This window comes from Prionailurus bengalensis, chromosome E2 (assembly GCF_016509475.1).
Source record: "Prionailurus bengalensis isolate Pbe53 chromosome E2, Fcat_Pben_1.1_paternal_pri, whole genome shotgun sequence".
Classification (NCBI taxonomy): Eukaryota; Metazoa; Chordata; class Mammalia; order Carnivora; family Felidae; genus Prionailurus; species Prionailurus bengalensis.
Window position 1 is genome coordinate 8,500,795 of NC_057352.1, and position 18,481 is coordinate 8,519,275.

At 58.0% G+C, this 18,481-nt stretch overlaps 1 protein-coding gene across 11 annotated transcripts; it reads right to left on the reverse strand.

Annotated features, from left to right (window-relative positions):
• Window positions 1-695: 695 nt before the first annotated feature.
• MED25 (mediator complex subunit 25) lies at window positions 696-17,990 on the reverse strand. 11 transcript variants are annotated; one of them, XM_043598475.1, is made up of 18 exons: window positions 17,787-17,990; window positions 17,645-17,690; window positions 17,366-17,490; window positions 9,671-9,769; window positions 9,157-9,277; window positions 8,719-8,881; window positions 8,463-8,593; window positions 8,083-8,170; window positions 7,797-7,990; window positions 7,249-7,377; window positions 6,784-6,869; window positions 6,648-6,705; window positions 6,435-6,542; window positions 6,125-6,313; window positions 5,672-5,743; window positions 5,321-5,539; window positions 4,833-5,013; window positions 696-2,399 (listed from the first exon to the last, which is right to left on the reverse strand). In XM_043598475.1, exons 1-18 carry the CDS (start codon window positions 17,918-17,920, stop codon window positions 2,284-2,286), a joined length of 2,259 nt encoding a protein of 752 aa, XP_043454410.1. In that variant the 5' UTR covers window positions 17,921-17,990; the 3' UTR covers window positions 696-2,283. The 11 variants fall into 11 exon arrangements, with proteins under 11 accessions (XP_043454410.1, XP_043454404.1, XP_043454403.1 ...); XM_043598469.1 differs by having other exon boundaries at window positions 696-2,528; XM_043598468.1 differs by having other exon boundaries at window positions 696-2,528; window positions 9,157-9,322; window positions 17,787-17,987.
• Window positions 17,991-18,481: the final 491 nt, after the last annotated feature.

The following is an 18,481-nucleotide window of genomic DNA, read 5'->3' on the forward strand; positions in this document are numbered from 1 at the left end:
TCTCCCGGACCCCAACCTGCAGGGCTATTCGGCCAGGTGGAAACAGCGCCGGCTGCTCCCTCCTGGTCTCTCTGCGGCCAACGTGGTGATCGCGCCCTCCTGGAAACACTCTGCTTCCACGACACTCGCCTCGTCCTCCTGCCTCCTGGCTCCCTGCCCAACCTGACATGTGGCTCTGTCCCAGGGCTGTCCTTGTCCCCGTGTCTTCTCCTTCTTCCAGAGGTCGCAAAATGGCGGCCCGGTGGCCTCGTCAGACCCACAAGCGGATTTTGTTTGGTCCTCACAGTGTTTTTGGTTGCAATTTGAGTGCCGTTAGGTGGGGCAAGCACTCGACAAGTTCGCCACGGTCCCCGTCACTCCCTATTGTCTGCCACCCGTCCGCTTCACGCATTTCCATCACCTGCCTGGTCCCTGAAGCCATCTGAGTTTTCAAAAGCCCCTGCTACACACGCTGCCTGGGAAACGTCACCCGCTTGCCCTTCAACTACCACCGGCGTCTCCCACTCCACCTTTCGTCTGCAGGACCGTCACCCAGGGAGCTCGTTCAAAGGTGGCTGATTCCCAGCCTCCCTCCCTCCCCCAGGTTTCACTCAGCAGAGCCAGGGCAGGACGGTCAACTCAAATGCCTACGGGGGCCAGGCGGGCCACATAAATGAGTGAACTAGCCAGGCATGACAAAAGTCGACGGCCAGAGATATCGTCAAATTGTATCTTTACTGAACGATGGCGAATGCACGGAACACAATACAAACATGTGTGATACTGGCGTTCATATTTCAAATTCAAAATTGAAAAAATACAGATTGAAAAATAGAAATATTTAATTATTAAAATTTTCTCTTTCGTTACTTCTGTTGCTCCTTTGATTTGAAGCCAAAGGCCGACATCATCCCTTCCGCACCGAGAGGTCAACGTCGGGCCTTTGGATGTCACGGTGGGACGGGACGGGCAGTTTAGAATTCTACCCTGAATCCTGAACTGGGAACGGTATTTCGTTTGATTCAGTTTTGTAACGGAAAACAGCCGTTCGCAGGCGTGGGTACTTCCAGACACAGAGACTCAAAACAACTACTGGGGAGAGTTGTACGGCTGTGATCTTCACCAGAATCACATCTAGGAAACCAGCACCCTATTGCACTGTGGTTCAGTAACTGCTCCGGTCTGCACTCACACGATCGACAGCAACCCGCAAAGGCCAACCGCGCAGTGTTCCTTTTCACAAAGTCTGGACGCAGAGAGCCTTTAGGGGAATTTGGTCTTGAAGCCCACAGTCTGGGTGAATGCGGTCCAGGCCGTGTCTTTCGCTTCTGGAAACCCAACCGTGGCAAAGGAAAAATACTCCTTGCCGACGGCTTCCCCGTCTTTGCCGGGACGGGGCAAACACGATCATACATTCAAGTAGCTGTTTGTGAACATCTTTGCAGAGAAACAGTGTTCAGAGGGGTTGTGACCTCCACCGGAAGTCTTTGACCGACCTTCTCAGGGGGTGTGGCCTTCGCTTCATTGGAAAGGAACCGAGGGGACAGATTTCAACTGTTCAGGTTCCTCCCACACCATCACGTGACGACCAAGTCACAGTGCTTCTGGAAAACACATCAATCAAGTTCACATTCAACCTGCCCACGGTTAAAGGTCAGGTGTCGTGTCGAGGACGTCCACCGTGTGTTCCGGGTACTTTCTGAACGCGACTCGATTCCTGGCAATTGAGGCAACGAGCCGGCTTGCGTCCTGGCCAGATGTTGCCCCTGGGACTGAGGAGTCCTGACAATGCCCACCCCCTCCCCGGGACACAGGTCATCGGGTTACCGCACCTGTCTGCCGCCACGCTTAGGAACTCTCGCCAGTCTACGCGAGGCTCGTCATTTCTCTCGGTGCATAAAAAATAGCTCAGCTCCCAGTGCCGGGCCTGCCTCGGCACCGTGTCACAGGCTCCTTCGGTCACGTCAAAATCCTCAACACCACAAATAAATAAAGCTAACCGGCTGGCAGTAATAGTTCGTGAGCGACGACAGAAAAGGCCACAAATGATCGGACTCTTTCAAGCGACCGGACTTGGAAATCCTCTGGTTTATCTTCGACTCACGGTGCGACACAAATGTCCGTTTGGCTGAAGCGACAGTCTCGACTGGCGTGTGTTTCTGTCCGGGATGCGTCATCCCGCTCCTTTATAAACTCGCCGTCTGTGGAGTTTATAATGCCCGGGGAAGTTCTTTTCTCGCTACTCGGGAACTGCGTCTCGCGGCCACGCCACGTCTATGACCTGCTTTCTTTCTGAAGCAAACCCTACTGACGTTTGAGGCCCTTTTTCAGTTCATTGAGTATCGCGTCTCGCGTCTGTTCCGTGTACTGGTCGAAGCTCTTACTGTGCTTGGATTCGTAATGACGTCTCAGGTTGTATTCTTTCAACACAGATACGATTTTTTTGCATATTAAGCACATAGGCATACTCTTCACTTCCACAAAGAAATAGGCTCGCTCCCATTTTTCTCGAAACACGTGGCCCTCTCGGTCTCTCTTTCGTTTTGCCACTTTTGATAGAGACATGGGTACAAGAAAGGTTTCACTCTCCTCTGATCACTACCCCGGGAACAACCACAGCGCAAGCCCAAAGGCAACGAATGACCCTCTGCCTCGCAGTGGGAGCCAAACAGGAGTGGTGGGGACTGTGGCGAACCAGAGAGCACACGCCCCATTGACGGGGGCAGCTCCAGCCCGTTGTTGCTAGGCAGGAGGGCGGGCCCGAGGTGCCAGAACTTCTGACTTGTCGAGAGGAGCCAAGGCTGTAGATTGTGTGTGTGAGTGTGTGTGTTTGAGTGTGTGTGTGTGTGTGTGTGTGTGTGAATTATCCCGATTTTTACAACTAACTCGTTAGGAAAAAAATGCTACGTATGCTAACACAGGGAAGGCCAAACAAAACTCATCTGCAGAGTGGCCCATGGGCCACCAGATCGCAACCTCTCTCCTAGGACAGGGCCCAGGAATCTGATGTTCACCAGCGTCCCAAACCACACGGATGCTGGTGGTCCAGGCACGGACCACGTTCTGAGCAATGCTAGTCTAGAGTCTGACAACAGGCCGTGAACTCTCTGCCTCCATGCCGGGCCACCCTCGTACTCCAGATCGTGTCTGTACCCAGCTGCCCCTGGGCGCCTGAGGACGCTCTTTAGGGCTCTTGCCTCGCCACATTCCAAACCTGTACCCTGCCACGCTTTCCCTCTCCGGGACAGGCACCGTCCACCCCGTCTAAAGCCCTGGGAGGTCAGGCTCTAACTGGGACCCGGGGCTGGCCCTCTCCTCATATGTGACCCTGTCCGCTCCTGTGGCTTCAACAATCAAACATACACCGTCCCCTAAGAACACATCCTGAACTCCCAACACGTCACCTGTGCCTTGGACATTCCCTGGACCCGTCAGCGCTCACTACTGGTTCCTCCCGCTTCCCTCACTCAGGGAGGCTCCCCCATCTAACGGCACCCCCGGGACAGAAGCCCACTCCACCACCCCTTCACCCCTACTTCCTTCACATGGTGTGCCAGTCCCGACTCACCCTGCTGGCCCTCTGACTCGGTCCCAGCCCCTCCACTGGCCTCTCTCCCCCTGAGGCCACTACCCTAGCCTCCTCCCTGCGTGCCTGGCCTGGTATTGATTGCCCTGTCACACTCCACAACCCAGAGGCCCTTTCTCACAGTGGGCTGACCCCGGCCTGCTCCCTGCATGTGGCCTCCCGTGGCTCTTCTGAGTCCCCAGGACAAACCTCGAGTCACCCCATGTGGAGCCTGGGCCTCCTCCCAACCCGGCACCTGCCCACCTCTCTAGGCCCTTCCTTCCTCAGGCCGGACTCGTGTCTCTGAACATCCCAGGCTTTCTCCTGCTTTCCCACTGTCCCCGCACCTCGATCACCATTGGCCTCCTTCCTCCCCAGCCTCATTGACTCCTGCTTCTCTCCCAAGACTGCTGAGCCCGGCCAGCTCAGAGGCCTCTTCCGGGCCCACACAGTCCCCGCCCTACCTCCACGAGGGCACACAGTCCTGTGAGCTGTGCCTGCCTGCCTCCGTGTCCCCCCCAAGCCAGGCTGCACCAGACTGCCTGACTCACTGCTGAGGCCCTGGCGTCACCAGCCCGGAACCTCAGGGACATCTGCTGAAGCGAGAACAAGGACAGAGAGGTCTCCCCCCAGGTGTCCTCCTGCCCAGTCCTGGGGGACGTCAGTGACGGGAGCCGGGGCGTGTGTTAAAAGGAACTTTATTGGGTGTCGGGGGTTCAGATGAGATCCATGAGGATGTCGTCCTCCATGACGCTGGGCTGCAGGCCCGGCTGAGGAACCGGGCCCCGGGGACCCCCGCTCAGCAGCATCTGACCTGGGGGGCAGTGGGGAAGGGACTGCATCTCCCAGTAGTCCCTGGGGCCCTGAAGGGCCCTGGGCCTGCTTCCTCCCTCTTCCTCTAGGAGCCCAAGGTAATGACTTTTCTAGGAAGCCCCAGGGGGACCCATCAGAGGCACCTTCTGGCCCCGTCAGGGCACAAATGTACTGATTCCCATGAGCCTTTACAAGGCCATCCCCCCAAATACTTCTCTGGCCCTAAGACTACGCTTCCCTTCAGCCCCAGGACACGCAGGAAAGGAATCACGGAAAGAGCTCTTGTCCCACTAGGTCTTGATCCCCTGGGCTGTATTCTCCAGAAGCCCTCAGAGCCTCCCAAGAACCAAGGGGAACCAGCTTCCATTCTTGAATCCAGGACTTCACTTCCCAGGAGCCCTTGGTCTTGAGGCTCTAGCCAGGGGCTGCTGGGATACCTGGTCCAGACCCCTGCCCTCCCCAGGGACCTCCTTACCTGGCAATGGAGCTCTTGGGGGAAGCTGTGCGGGCCAGGACTGGGCGGGTGGTGGGTGCAGGAGGGGGGGCCCCAGCTGGGGTTGCCCCAGGCCCTGGTGTGGTGGGGGCAGCAGTGCAGGAGCCCCTGGTGGCTGGAGATGGTGGAGGGAGGCTTGGGGTGGGGGCACGCCAGTCTGGGGCTGGGAGATCAAAGAAAGTGGCTCAGAAGACCCCAGCAGAGAGCCCCCCGCCCCACCAAGCAGCCTCTAGCACAGAAGTTGCCCAGAGAACATCTCATCCAGTGGTTGGGGGTCAGGGGTGGTCTTTCTTCAAAGGAATCTTAAAAGAAGCCCATGTAAGACACACAGAAGAGCCGGCCTGCCTGGGGCCTGTTCATACCCTCTGATCATAGCCAACCTCCTTCCTCCCAAACAAAAGGACCAGAAACATCAGGGCCCAGGGCCTAGGCCCTGTGGCTCCCATCTGCCCCCCACCCCTAAATCTCACCGGCGGTGGGTTGAGGAGAAGACTCCGCAGTTGGGGGTTGGCCCCAGGGTTCTGAGGCCGAAGGATGGGTCCAGGAGGGGGGGGGCCGGGGGCTGCTCCAGGAGGGCCTTGGGGGGCACCCGGGGGGGCCTGGGCAGCACCCTGGGGCTGGGGCTGTCCCGAGGCCGCAGAGGCCCCCACGGTGCCCTGAGGCTGGGGCTGTGGTGGGCGGAGCTGGAGCTGGTGGGAAGAGATGGGGGTGAGGGACGAGGCAGAGTCCCCACACTCCTTGGCCTCCGAGGTCAGGTCAAGATGACAGTGTCCTTTGGGGTCTCCCCTCCCTGGCCCTGACCCCATCAGCCCTCTCCTCACCAGATTCTGTGAGGGTCTCGCCTGGTCCTCCAGAATGGGGCCCAGCCCGGGGGGTGCCTGCTGTGCCCCCATCTGTGTGGGACAGGGAGCAGGTCAGTGACTGGGGGTGGGAGTGGGGGGTTCCACATCTGGGGTGGGGAGGAGCATTGTGAGCCCTGAAGGGGAACTTGTGAGGAGCTAGGAACGTTCTTTGGGAGTGGGTGGTCTGGGAACTAAACCTTACTCTCCCCAGTCCCCGAGAGGGGGTGGCCTCAGAGATTTGACGCAGACACGGAAAATGGTACAAAGATCACATGAAACCGTGGGGATGGAACTGAACTCAGGCGGCCGTGTCTTGGAGAACAGTGGGCACTGGCAGTGGAGCCCAGGAGGGATGCCGGGGGTCTGGCCGGACACTCAAGGGGGGCAGGCAGCCGTGGAGGGGGGGGGGTGCCGGGGGCCAGGGTCACTCACCCCGCGCTGCTGTTCCAGCTTCTGCTGCTGGACCTGCTTGTGGTTGGTAATGACCTGCCGGATGCCGTTGACAAAGCCGCTCTGGTCGTAGGGGATGAGGCCCATGAAGATCTTCTTCTTGGACGAGTACAGGAGCATGAGCACGCGCACCTCGCAGGGCGCCGTGTGGGGGAAGTGCACGCAGCCGGCCTGGTGGAGGACGATGAAGCAGTCACCTCTCCACGAGGAGGAGCAGGAGGAAGTGGCCCCTCGCCCCGCAAGGTTCTAGAAGCCCTACAGGTGCCCGGGTCCCGCCCAGACGCAGACTCACAAAGCCGTTGCCCATGATCCGGTAGAGGCCTTTCAGGGATTCCAGGTCCTTGTTGGTGAAATGGAACTGCACCATCCTTGAGTTCCGGAACAAAGGGCCCAGGGTGGTCTGGGGGAGACACGGGCCAGCCAGCACGCTGAGTGGGGAAGGGAACGGCGGGGGACGGGGAAGGGACGAGGGCAGGGGCTGGCGGCGTTCTCGTGAGCCACTCACCAGCAGCTGCTGCGGGATGAGCTGCATGATGAGCTTCTGGGGCCACTGCTCGGTCTTCCTGGGGCCACACAAGAGAGGTGTCAGGAGGGTGGCGCACGCCCCGGGCCACCCAGCCCCCACCCCCACAGGCACCTACAAGTTCTCGCCGTGATTCACGTAGACCTGGCACGGCAGCGACCGCGTCAGCTTGGTGTTGGCGTCTACCGAGGCGGGTTTGGGCTTCTGAGCGGAAAAGTGGCACGTGTTACGGCGAAAGGGGCCCCGAACCCTAGTCCCCTCAATGTCTCCTGCCCTAGGCTGGGAGCCCCAGAGCACATGGGCTCCCCTGGTGTAAGTCCCACGAGCCCTGGGCCCCTCCTCCAGACCACCAATCCCACAAGCTCTGGACGCCATGATCTCCTGAATCCGTCCCGACCCTGAACCTAAGACTTCTTGGTTCTTCACCTGCGACACAGTTCTCACTACCTCCCTAGTCCCAAACCCTGAGTGAAAAGTCCCAGGCTTCTCTCCTCAGGACAAGTCCTACGGCCCCACAGGGACCCCGGCCCAGTCCCATGTCCTAACGGGCCACGAAAGCCACTTGGCTCCTCGTGCTACTCACCTCCTGCCACTCAAGGACCCCGCTCCAGGCCAGGAGTTTGTTGGAGACTGACTGCTGCCCACCGAGGGCCGGGGCCCCCAGCTGGGCTGGGGAAGGGCCGCTCACCCCGCCTGGGGCCACTGTGCCCGCCTGCCAGAGGGGGGAGGGAGGACAACAGAGTAGGGTCAGAGGGTCTCTCGGGAGGCACAACCGGAGGCACAGACAGACCGGCGGGAAGAACGGAACGCAGGTTCCTTTCTCAAGGACTCGATAGTCCCTAGGACCATAAACCTCTGTAGGATTTGAGGACTGAATGCCCATGATGCCCTGACTCCGGTATCCCTTAGAGTCCTCAGCCGCTCTCCCCCTCCAGGAGCCAAAGCCCCACCCACGATTCCGTCCCCACACCTTCCAGTCTCGGTCATCGGTGGCACAAGCCCCGTGAACCCGAAGACTCAGAACAAGACCCGTGTGCCCTCACACCCTCCTCAGGAAGGCGAGCTGCTCGGCCTCTGCTCTGTTAGCGGCTGGAAGGAACAGGGCGGTGGGGCAGGCGTGCGAGCACCTACCATGGACGGTGCCCCAGGTTGTGCGGGCGGGGCCAGGCCCGGGCCGGGAGCCACGGTGGAGACCAGACTGGCCTGGGAAGCAGGGGGTGGCTTGGGGGCGCCAGGGGGGCCTGGGGGTAGTGGTGGGGCCGGTGCCTGGCTGAAGGGGGGACCCACTCCTGGAGCAGCTTGCTGGAGAGGGTTAATGGGTGAGACTGTGGGAGAGACCAAGAGAAGAGGTGGGGACCGTTGTGCAGAGAGGCCTGGCTGACCCCAGCCCACCCCGCAGCCCGGCCCCAGGACTCACAGCGTGGGCCCAGCCCAGCCTTCTGGTTCTTGGCGGCTTCCACCGCATTCTGGGCAGCCACCTGAGCTGCGCTCAGGTTCCCAGGGACCTGGGTGGGGAGAAGGTGATGAGGGCCACGCACCCCAGTCTTGGTGCCCCATGGGGTCATGTCACCGTGCCCTCACAAGGCACAGCTACGCCGGCTACAACGCAGCAGGAGCTCACGGCTGCCATCACACCACGGGGACATGACTCTCCGGCCTGAGAGTCCCACCCACCCTGGTGTCCCCGTGGAGACTCCCATCACCCCACAAGCCCCAACATCCTACTAGGTCTCTCCTGAGAGGCCAGGGCTCCCGCTAGGCCCCAGGAGCATGTCCCCTTCCTGGCAACATCCATACCTGGTACTGCTGGGGGACCGGGGGCAGAGGCTGCTGGGGGGCTGCTGACAGCGAGGCGCCTGAGGGTGGAGCTGGAGGCAGGGGCACAGGCTGCTTTGGCTGGAGGGGGCCTGGGGCTGAGCCACCCCCAACTGAGAGTGAAGGATGGACGACCAAGCCCCGTGAGAAGGGGTTCGAGAGAAGGGAGAGAAATCTAAGTCAGAGGGAGCGTGGTGGGGGGCTGCCCCCCACCGTCCCACCGGCACCCGGGCCTCACCCGGCAGCACCAGCCCCCGCACCAGCACCATGTGCCGGGGGTCCTGGCTCACATCTGTCGGTGGCTGCAGCGGCTCCAGCATGGCCGGGGGAGCCGCCTTCTCGAACAGAAGCCTCAGGGCAGGCAGCTTCCGGGGAGACACGATGGAGAAGTGGATCCCTTGCTGCAGGAGAAGGGATGAGTGGTCAGGGTGAGGGCCCGGGGGCCAACCCCCAGGTAACTGCACCTGCTGGGCCCTAAACCCAAATTCCCATCGGGCTCTGAGACCAGTGACCACGAGACCTGGAGGTGCTGCCCCAGGGCATTCTGGGTTATAGCTCTTCCAAAAGGGGTCAGCAGAGCTGGCCACTCTGACGCAGGAGTCCGGACCCCGGCGCTCTCCTCCCTCAGCTCTGGGACTCCAGCCTGTGCCCCTCCATCAGACTCAAGAGTCCTCACCTCCCCGATCTTCTGCACGAGACTCTCCGTCGTGTACCCAGAGTACGTGGTGCTCTCGACGGCGGGCAGCAGGTAAGGGGGCGAGTTACAGATGAGGAGGCAGACGCGGTGTGTCTGGCCACTGCCAGGGATAAGGAAAGATGTGGAGCCGGGAAGAACGGGGGCCCTGAGAAGGGACAGACCCGGCACCGGCAGAGCCGCAAGTCGGGAGTAAAAGCCCCACTTTACGGCTGAAAACACGGAGGCCCAGAGAGGTTTCTGACTCTCTCTAGGTTGCCCGGCTGGCAGGGGAAGCAGGAGACGGCAGGCTGCTCTTCCCAGTGAGGACACTGAGACCGGCCATAGGCCAGGGGACGCCTCCCACCTCCCGCCTGCCACCCCCAGCGCTCAGCACTCAGGGCCCACCAGCTCCCCCCAGGGTGAGGCAGTGGGCGGAGTCACGAGCCAGAGTTCCCAGCCAGGTAGAAAGGAACACCTGGGCCCCACGTGGACCCCACATGCCGGGCACACTCACATCTGCTCCCGCATCTTCTTGAAGTCATCGAATAGCTGCAGGGCGGTGCTGAGGCCTTCGGCGATGAGGCTGCAGGTCTCACCTCCCCCGCCCATGAACCTGCAGGAGGCCAGGCTGTCAGCCCCAGGGCGTGGGGGTGCCCGGCGGCCCCCAGGGCTGCCACCTCCCAGCCCCCAGGCCACACCTGGAGAGCCTGCACCTGCGTGTCACCCTCCTCTCCACGCTCCACCACGCAGGGACACTTGCACTCCCTGCTCTATCCCCGGTGCTGACACAGTGCCGGGCCCAGAGAGTGAGGACAGGGGCCGCCCGTCATCTCCTGTGAGGGAGGCCCTCTCTCAAGAGGCCCTGTCAGAGGACAGAACGGGGAAAGGCCCCGGACACCAGGCCTATGATCCCGTACTGTGTCCCCATCCCCGCACACCTCCCCTCTGGGCCATCTGTTCCCTCTTTAAAGCCAGCCCTGGCCCCAGCCCATGCCCCCCACCAGCCCAATACGGGGGCCTCCGCTGTCCTCCCAGCATCGAAGGCTGACCTGTGTCCGTCCCCCTCCACAATAGATATGGAAATCCTAAACCCAGTAGCTCAGAATGCGCCCTTATTTGGAAACAGGGTGTCTACAGAAGTTATAGACTACACTGAGGTCCAAGGGTGGGCCCTAATCCGGTATGACCCACGTCCTTATGGTCAAAACAGGGAAATGTAGACACGGAGACAGACATGCTCAGAGGAAAGACAACGCAGACATATGGGGAGAATGCCACGTGGAGACTGGAGTCACACAATCACAAGCCAAGGACCGCCCGGGAACACCAGACCCTGGAAGAGGCAAGGAAGGATCTTCCCCTACAGGCTCCAGAGGGAGCACGGCCCTGCTCCAAACCCTGATCGCAGACTTCTGGCTCCTGAACTGTGGGTCACTACCTTTCTGTGGCTCTAAGCCAACCCATTTCTACTGCTTCGTTATGGCAGCCCCAGGAAACGAATACACAGGCCCGGGTTTCTCTTGCATCTGACATGGAGACAGGTCACCAGAGCCCATCCCCTGTGGGGCACGGCATAGGGAAGGCCTCTATCTGTGTGAGGCTGTTGTCACGATTCTTCAGGTCACATGGCTGCGAGGCTGACTCTGCCACAGGGAACGTTTGTGCAGGTAGGGCCCCTCTCTGGGAGATTTGAGGGCTCTGTCCCCTTGAATTGTGTGGCCCCCGCACTGGGCCACACGTGCACACATCTGAGTCCTCTCTTACCCCCCGCCCCCCGGGTCTGACATGAGGGAGACATTGGAAAACATGAGTTAAAAACGAATTGTCGGGGGGACACCTGGATGGCTCAGTTGAGTGTCAGACTCTTTTTTTTTTTTTTTTTTTTTAATGTTTATTTTTGAGAGAGAGAGAAGAGAGGGCAGACAGAGAGAATCCCAACCAGGCTCTGCACTGTCAGCACAGAGCCCAACTCGGGGCTCGAACTCACAAACTGTGAGATCAAGACCTGAGCCAAAACCAAGAGGCAGACACTTAAATCGACTGAGCCACCCAGGCGACCCTGAGAGTCCAACTCGGTTTCGGTTCAGGTCATGATCCCAGGGTCTTGGGATGGAGTCCTGTGTCGGGCTCTGCACTGAGTGTGGAACCTGCTTAAGATTCTCTCTCTCTCCCTCTGCCCCTCCTCTGTGCACGCAGGTGCTCTCTCTCTCCCTCTCTCTTTAAAATGGGGTGGGGGGGCCCTGAATGGCCATGGGGGCCTGGCTGGCTCGATGAGTAGAGGATGCAATGCTTGATCTTGGGGCTGGAGTTCGAGCTCCATGTGTGGCATAGTTTACTTAAAATTAAAAAAAAAAAAAAATTGAAAACAAACAGCTACCGATCCAACCATGTCCATTAAGGCCAGAATAAAGCCAAGCTCTTATCTGGGCATCCGGGGCCCTCTGTGCCCCGGACTCTGCCCAACTACCTGCCCCATCCTTCTGTGGGTATATCTTCCAGAATGTCTCACGTGTCCCTGGTCTCCGCAATCTGCCACATAACCAGTCCTCTGCCTGTGCTACCCACCACCCCATGACCACATGCCAGCCCTCTTCTGGCCCGGGAGGAAAATCCCTGCTTATCTATCCTGTGACCCCTCCGCCTCCAGCCCAGAATCCCCTCCCTCCAGGAAGACTGACTCACCTGCCACCTGACTTTAGCGCCGCCCCACCCCGCAATCATATCCCACGTCACCGGATACTGCGACCGACAAAGCTTCCCTCCGTGGCACACCCAGAGCCAGGACGGCCTCCAGTGACGTGGACCGGGTGGCCTGAACCATCTCAGCACGTGCCCAAGGTGTCTGAAGACACACAGGGCCTCAGAAAACGCCTCCTGGACCAGTGAGTGGTGCACCAGCAGCCAGGCCGACAGCCACGGCAGCTCGAGCCCCCTGCTCCTTAGTCGGGGTCTTGCATGACTCTCTTTCCAGTTTCAGGCTTCTCCCCTCTGGTCCCTCCACGCCGTGTGTGCTCGGAGCCTGAAGCCTTCCTTCACTGCACTGCCCCTTACCCCCCCCCCACCTCCCCCCCCCCCCCCCCCCCCCCGCCCAGCTCCCAGCCCTCCTCTTCCTTACCACTGACACTGTGTTCTGCAAAGGAACTTTCGAGACCACAGAGTTGGAGCAGATCCCAATGAATGAACCAGCCTTACATCCAACCTGCCACCGCTGTCTGTTCCTGAATAAATCAAACCACTATTTTCACGGGTCTTTTTGAGCCAAAAGTTCCCTGGGCTGGGCCTGGCCAGAAGGCAGTGGGGGTGGAGATACGAGCAACTGCTGCCCCGCGTGCAGGGCTCCTTTTAGGGGCACAGAAATGCTTGGGGACCAGACAGAGGTGGTGGCTGCACTGTGTGAACTTACGAAATGCCACTGAATTGTTCACTTTAAGATAGCCACCCAGGGGCGCCTGGGTGGCTCGGTCGGTTAAGCATCTGCCTTCGGCTCCGGTCACGATCTCACAGTTTGTGGGTTCGAGCCCCACATCGGGCTCCCCGCTGTCAGCATGGAGCCTGCTTAGGAGCCTCTGTCCCCTTCTCGCTGCCCCTACCCCGCTTGCGTACTCTCAAAAATAAATAATCCATTTAAAAAGTTTCTTTGAATAATCACCTCTGTTATGTGAACTTTGCCTTGACTTAAAAAGTAATTTATGAGGGAAAGCGTGATTGGCCAATCACTTCAAGATTCTAAAACCTGCTTTTTGCCTTCCTGAGTGTAAGCTGTCACCAGCTCAGAGAGACAATGTAACGAATGTTTTGCCCAGGAATCAAGAAATGCTGGAAAACGGAGGGGGAGGAGGGGGCAGAAATAAAATCTGGCCACTTGCAAGGCAGGTTTTGAATACCATAAGGTTTACGACGAGCCTTCATCCCAAACAAGCCCCTCAACGATGCGAACCGTGAAATCAGATGAAATACAAGTGCCCTGGTGTCACGGGTGGACTGACTTGTACTGCTTCCCAGGCCCCTTGCTGATGTGACACCCTGAGTCTGCACCGCCCGCTTTCACGGGGTAGCAAGTCCTTGGAGGTACTGGCCGAAATGAATGAATGCGAACAGCAGCCAGGCTTGCCCCACCCAGCTGCTCACCCCACGTGAACACCCCCTCCTGGAGGGCCAGGACCTGGCCTGTCTCATGTCCCCAACTCCTCACGGCCTAGGACAGTTTGCTCCACAAACATCCATTGCATGAATGAACGAACACGGGCATGCACGAACAGACTGTCACGATGCTAGGGAGAAAGCGCTCAGGGCTCTTTTCTTTCTACCTCCATGGCTTTGGATTCTGGGTCACTTGCTGCAGAGGAGGAGGGGGGAAACCCACCTCTCTTGAAAGAAAGGAAATGGGACGGCAGAAATAAATCCTCTCAAAGCAAGGACGTTTCAAAAGTCACATCGCCCGCTTTGTAACTTAAGTTGCGGACATTCTGGGAGAAGGTAAGATTTCCTCTCCGAGTGGGAACAAAACCCGCTGACTCTCTGTGATCTCTGTGCCAGACCTCCCGGAAACGTCACAGAAACCAGAGCGAGATGGTTACATAGGACTTGGTAAAACGGTAGATAATGGCTTAAAATGTTTATCAGCTGACTGGGAGGACTCCACAGTGAGCGCACGGCATACAAAGCTTTTTCACTTGGTTAAAAGTACAGTGTATTCTAAGATGATTAAGGGGGAGGCATGGATATGTGCTGAATGTGCTCAGAAACTACTTCCCTCTTCTCTTCCAGATGCTTTGGAAAGATTTATCTATTTATTTATTTGGTTTTTTCAACGTTTCAGTCTTTACTTGTTTAACTAGTCTCCACACACATCGTGGGGCCTGAACTCACGACCCCAAGATCAAGAGTCGCATGCTCTTCCGACTGAGCCAGGTGCCCCTCCCCGCCCAACCATGGAAAGTTTTTTGTTTGTTTGTTTGTTTGTTTGTTTTTAACGTTTATTTATTTTTGGGACAGAGAGAGACAGAGCATGAACGGGGGAGGGGCAGAGAGAGAGGGAGACACAGAATCGGAAGCAGGCTCCAGGCTCCAAGCCATCAGCCCAAAGCCCACGCGGGGCTCAAACTCACGAACCGTGAGATCGTGACCTGAGCCGAAGTCGGACGCTCAACCGACTGAGCCACCCAGGCGCCCCGGAAAGTTTTTTTTTTTTTTTTTTTTAATTTTTTTTTTTCCAATGTTTATTTATTTTTGGGACAGAGAGAGACAGAGCATGAACGGGGGAGGGGCAGAGAGAGAGGGAGACACAGACTCGGAAACAGGCTCCAGGCTCTGAGCCATCAGCCCAGAGCCCGACGCGGGGCTCGAACTCACGGACCGCGAGATCGTGACCTGGCTGAAGTCGGACGCTTAACCGACTGCGCCACCCAGGCGCCCCCCGGAAAGTTTTAAATAAGGGGGTTTAACTGCTTTTCCTGACACTTAAACACCCACCAGAAGGCTTGGTTTCTTGGGGATGACCTTCCCCATGGCTTTCACTCATTCATTTACTCAGTCATGGTCTCCTGGGGCCTTTTGGGTGCCAGGCCCCAGCTGGAAACAAAAAGCAGGGGAACACCAGGGACCTAGACACGCATATTCCAAAGGCGTGGGGCCGGGACAGGGGAGGGAGCAACTGGCAGCTTGCCAGAATCAGGGAAGGGACATCTGAGTTGAGTCCCGCAGCTCACGGCTCACCGGGAAGAATCATTAAGGACCATTACGCGTGTTCTGCACGTTCACTCACGCATTCACTCTTTCCGCACGGTTTTCCTTAGACCTCCTTTGCGCCAGACCCCGCGCTTGGTGCTAGGGACTTGAGCGACATCAAGACATGAACTTGGGCCTCAAGGACCCCCATGTCACATTATTCAAGCCTCACCACATTCTATCTCAGCAGTGCTGGCTGGAGTGGATTTTGCCCCCCGACCCTGACCCAAGGGGACATTTGATAATGCCTGGAGACATTTTTTGGTCACCGCTTGGGAAGTGGCTACTGGCATCTGGTGGCTAGAAGCCGGGGAGGCTACTGAACAGCCTGCAGGGCACAGGACAATGAATGATTTGACCTAACGCGTCAACAGTACTGAGCTTAAGAAATGCTGCTCTGTCCGGACCACTAACTCCAATGACCATGAGGGGTCAAACTTGGGTGTCAACTTCCCAGTGAACGTGCAGCACCCAGTCCAGCACACACAGCCTGGAACAAAGCAGGCACCCTGCAAACAGTTGCTGCACGGACATGTGAAGAGAACAGCAGCCACGAGCCAGTGCGCTTTAATGAACTCTAACTACAGATCAGAGCTGGGGCCAGGCAGCACAAAGGCACGGTATGAAGATTAGCTCCAGGGAGCGCCCTGGGGGACTCGTCGGTCGGTTAAGCGTCCAACTTCAGCTCAGGTCACGATCTCACCATTCCTGAGTTCGAGCCCTGCGTTGGGCTCCGTGCTGACAGCTCAGAGCCTGGAACCCGCTTCAGATTCTGTGTCTCCCTCTCTCTCTGCCCCTACCCCGCTCTCCCTCTCGCTCTCAAAAATAAAAAATAAATAAGAAAATAAAAAGATTAGCTCCTGGGATCCTCCCAGGAGCACCAAGATACGGATCACCGTTATCCATTCACAAACCAAGAAACTGACACAGGAAACAATAGCAACCACTAACTAACAAAGCACTTAAGTGCCACGTGCTGTCTTAAGTAGTCATCAAGTCAATGTGATTCCCAGAGAATGCCTACAAAGGCATGGTAGCCAGGTCCCTCAGTGGCCCCCACCCCTGGTATTCATACCCTTGGCATTCGCCTCCCTTCACACTCCCCCTCACTGAACGGGACTGACTTCTAAACTGGGCAGAACGTGACAAAAAGCAATGCTGTGTGACTTCCAAAACTTGATCCTAAAAACCCTCATAGCTTCCTCTTTGTTCTGTCGTGTTTGCTCAGTCTGAGATAAGCCAGCTGCCACTTTGGGAGCGCATGCCGCAGCCACACAGTGAGCCACCTTGAAATGGCTCCTCCAGTCCTGCATATGACTGCAACCTCATCAGACCCTGAGCCAGAACTATCCTGCTAAGCCACTCCTGGATTCCTTACTTATAGAAATGGCATCAAATAGTCAACATTTATTGTTTCAAGCCGCTGTTTTGGAATACTCTGTCGCGCAACAGAGAATAAGGAATACGATAAGCAAGTAAGACAAGTACCATTAACGTCTTCCCTTTAGAGAAATAGGAGAGGGCCCTCTGGGTGGCTCAGCTGGTTAGGCTTCTGACTCGATTTCGGCTCAGGTCATGATCTCACGGTTTGTGAGTTCGAGCCCGACATCGGGCTCTGTGCTGGTAGTGGGGAGCCTGCTTGAGATTCTCTCTCCCTCTCTCTCTGCCCCTCCCCTCCTCGTTCTCTCTCTCTCAAGATAAATAAACAAACATTAAGAAAAAAGAAATAGGAGATAAGCTACGTTAGGCACAAAGGGAGCAGGGACTCCTGGATCTCGGAGTTCTGTTGTGGTTTATCCGTGATGTGACCCCAGGCTGTCTGCACCCGAAAAAGCCTGTAATGCGAACATTCAAAATCCCATCCAAAGCACAGAGGGGTCTATATCCTGGCCTAGTCCCACCGGCCTTGCACTCAGGCTTCAAGGTAGCCCTCTGAAAAAGGAAGACCGGGGGCGCCTGGGTGGCTCAGTCGGTTAAGCGTCTGACTTCAGCTCAGGTCATGATCTCACGGTCTGTGAGTTCGGGCCCCGCGTCGGGCTCTGTGCTGACCGCTCAGAGCCTGGAGCCTGTTTCGGATTCTGTGTCTCCCTCTGTCTCTGCCCCTTCCCTGTTCATGCTCTGTCTCTCTCTGTCTCAAAAATAAATAAATGTTTAAAAAAATTAAAAAAAAAAAAAAAGGAAGACGGGAGTACAGATGAGACACAGCAGAAACCACGCGGAGAATCACAGGGTACAGGTGGGCACTGGCCCTCCGCAGGCCTCCTAAACTGGGAAGGTTGCTCTACTTCCAAACCGGATGGCAAAACTGCTGAGCCCACAGAACCCACCACGGAAGTGACTTAGGGACAAAACTCCCTCCCCGACCGTTCGGCCACCCTGTGTGAAGGGATGGTTCCCGAAGCTCAAGGCAAGCCACCATCGGTTCATGGGCCCTCACAGGGTCCCCCCCCCCTCCCCACCCCAAGCACAAGAAAAAGCTCACTTAATGCCATCGAGCCAGGTGACAAACTCATAGGCGCTGCTGGTGGGAGCGTGACACTGTACGTAGGACTCAGGAGCGCAGTCCACCGTGTTGAACACCACGAGGCTGTACTGGGTCCCCCCATACTGGGAGAGGAGGACAGAGAAACTTTTCATCTGGGACCCCACCTCCCACCTCCCGCAGACACAGGAGTCGGGGCCCCGGCGCCCTCCTCCCTCAGACTCAGGCGTCCGGTCCCCGGCGCCCTCCTCCCTCAGACTCAGGAGTCCCAAGACTCACGTCTCCCCCGAAGTCCGTCTCAGCAGGAGGACCACCATTAAAGTACCTGTGAGGGTCGGAGGTAAAAGGTCGGGGTCAAGCCAAGAGGCTGTGGAGAACTAAAGTCGGAGGGCGGGGTTGGAGTCGCGGAAACGGCACTCACTCGATGGCCGGAAGCAGGTAGTGCTTGCGCAGCCCTTCGAAGTAAGGCCCCAGGTTGGCTGTGCCCTCGATCACAAACACCACGTCAGCCACGAGGCCCCCGGCGCGGGCCGGGCCCTCCGACCCGGGGACCATGCCCCGCGCAGCAGCCGCCACCGCCGCCACCGCCGCTGCCGCCGCAGCTTCTGCGGGAGGAGCGGAAGTGCGCCTGCGCTGCGCGTGCACCGGCGCCGGACGTCTCAGCTGCGCTGCTGGACGCGCCCGCGGCCATGTTTGTGCGGGGCACGCAGGGCTCGTTGGTTCTACCTCCATCCTCGTTCGCACCCACCGCGAGCGAGATGAAGCGCAAGCGAACCCCTTCAGGAGCCTGACGGGGGAGATTGAATCATTGTCAGGACTGTGGAGAGTGGCACGTATTGAAAGAGGCACCGTCAGCCGCCATGTTTGAGCGAGGCGCCAGTTCCGACTCTGGTCTCAACGGGAGGGTCAGAAGACCTGGTTGCTATGCAACGCGTACGCTGCCCTAGTTTTCTAACGGAGAGATTAGGTTTCTAGTTCAGTTTTTTTTCTGGCGGGAGGAGATGGAGGGGGAGGGTCGCGTGAAGGCTCCAATCACAGCCTCAGAAATAGGGTTACTAGGCAACGCTTAAGGCTGCCGTCCACTCGGAGGGAAATGAAGCTGTTCTTCCCACTCAA

Bases quoted from the DNA above. Each gene is read 5' to 3' on its own strand.
- MED25 (XM_043598468.1), bottom strand. From the start codon at position 17,920: ATGGTCCCCGGGTCGGAGGGCCCGGCCCGCGCCGGGGGCCTCGTGGCT. The intron at 9,770-17,365 runs GTGAGCTTTTTC...GGCCTCCTGCAG, and splicing joins ACCTGGCTCGATGGCATTAA to GTTCATGGGCGGGGGAGGTG. The intron at 7,378-7,796 runs GTAGGTGCTCGC...CCCCTCTGGCAG, and splicing joins AACCTGGGGCACCGTCCATG to GCGGGCACAGTGGCCCCAGG.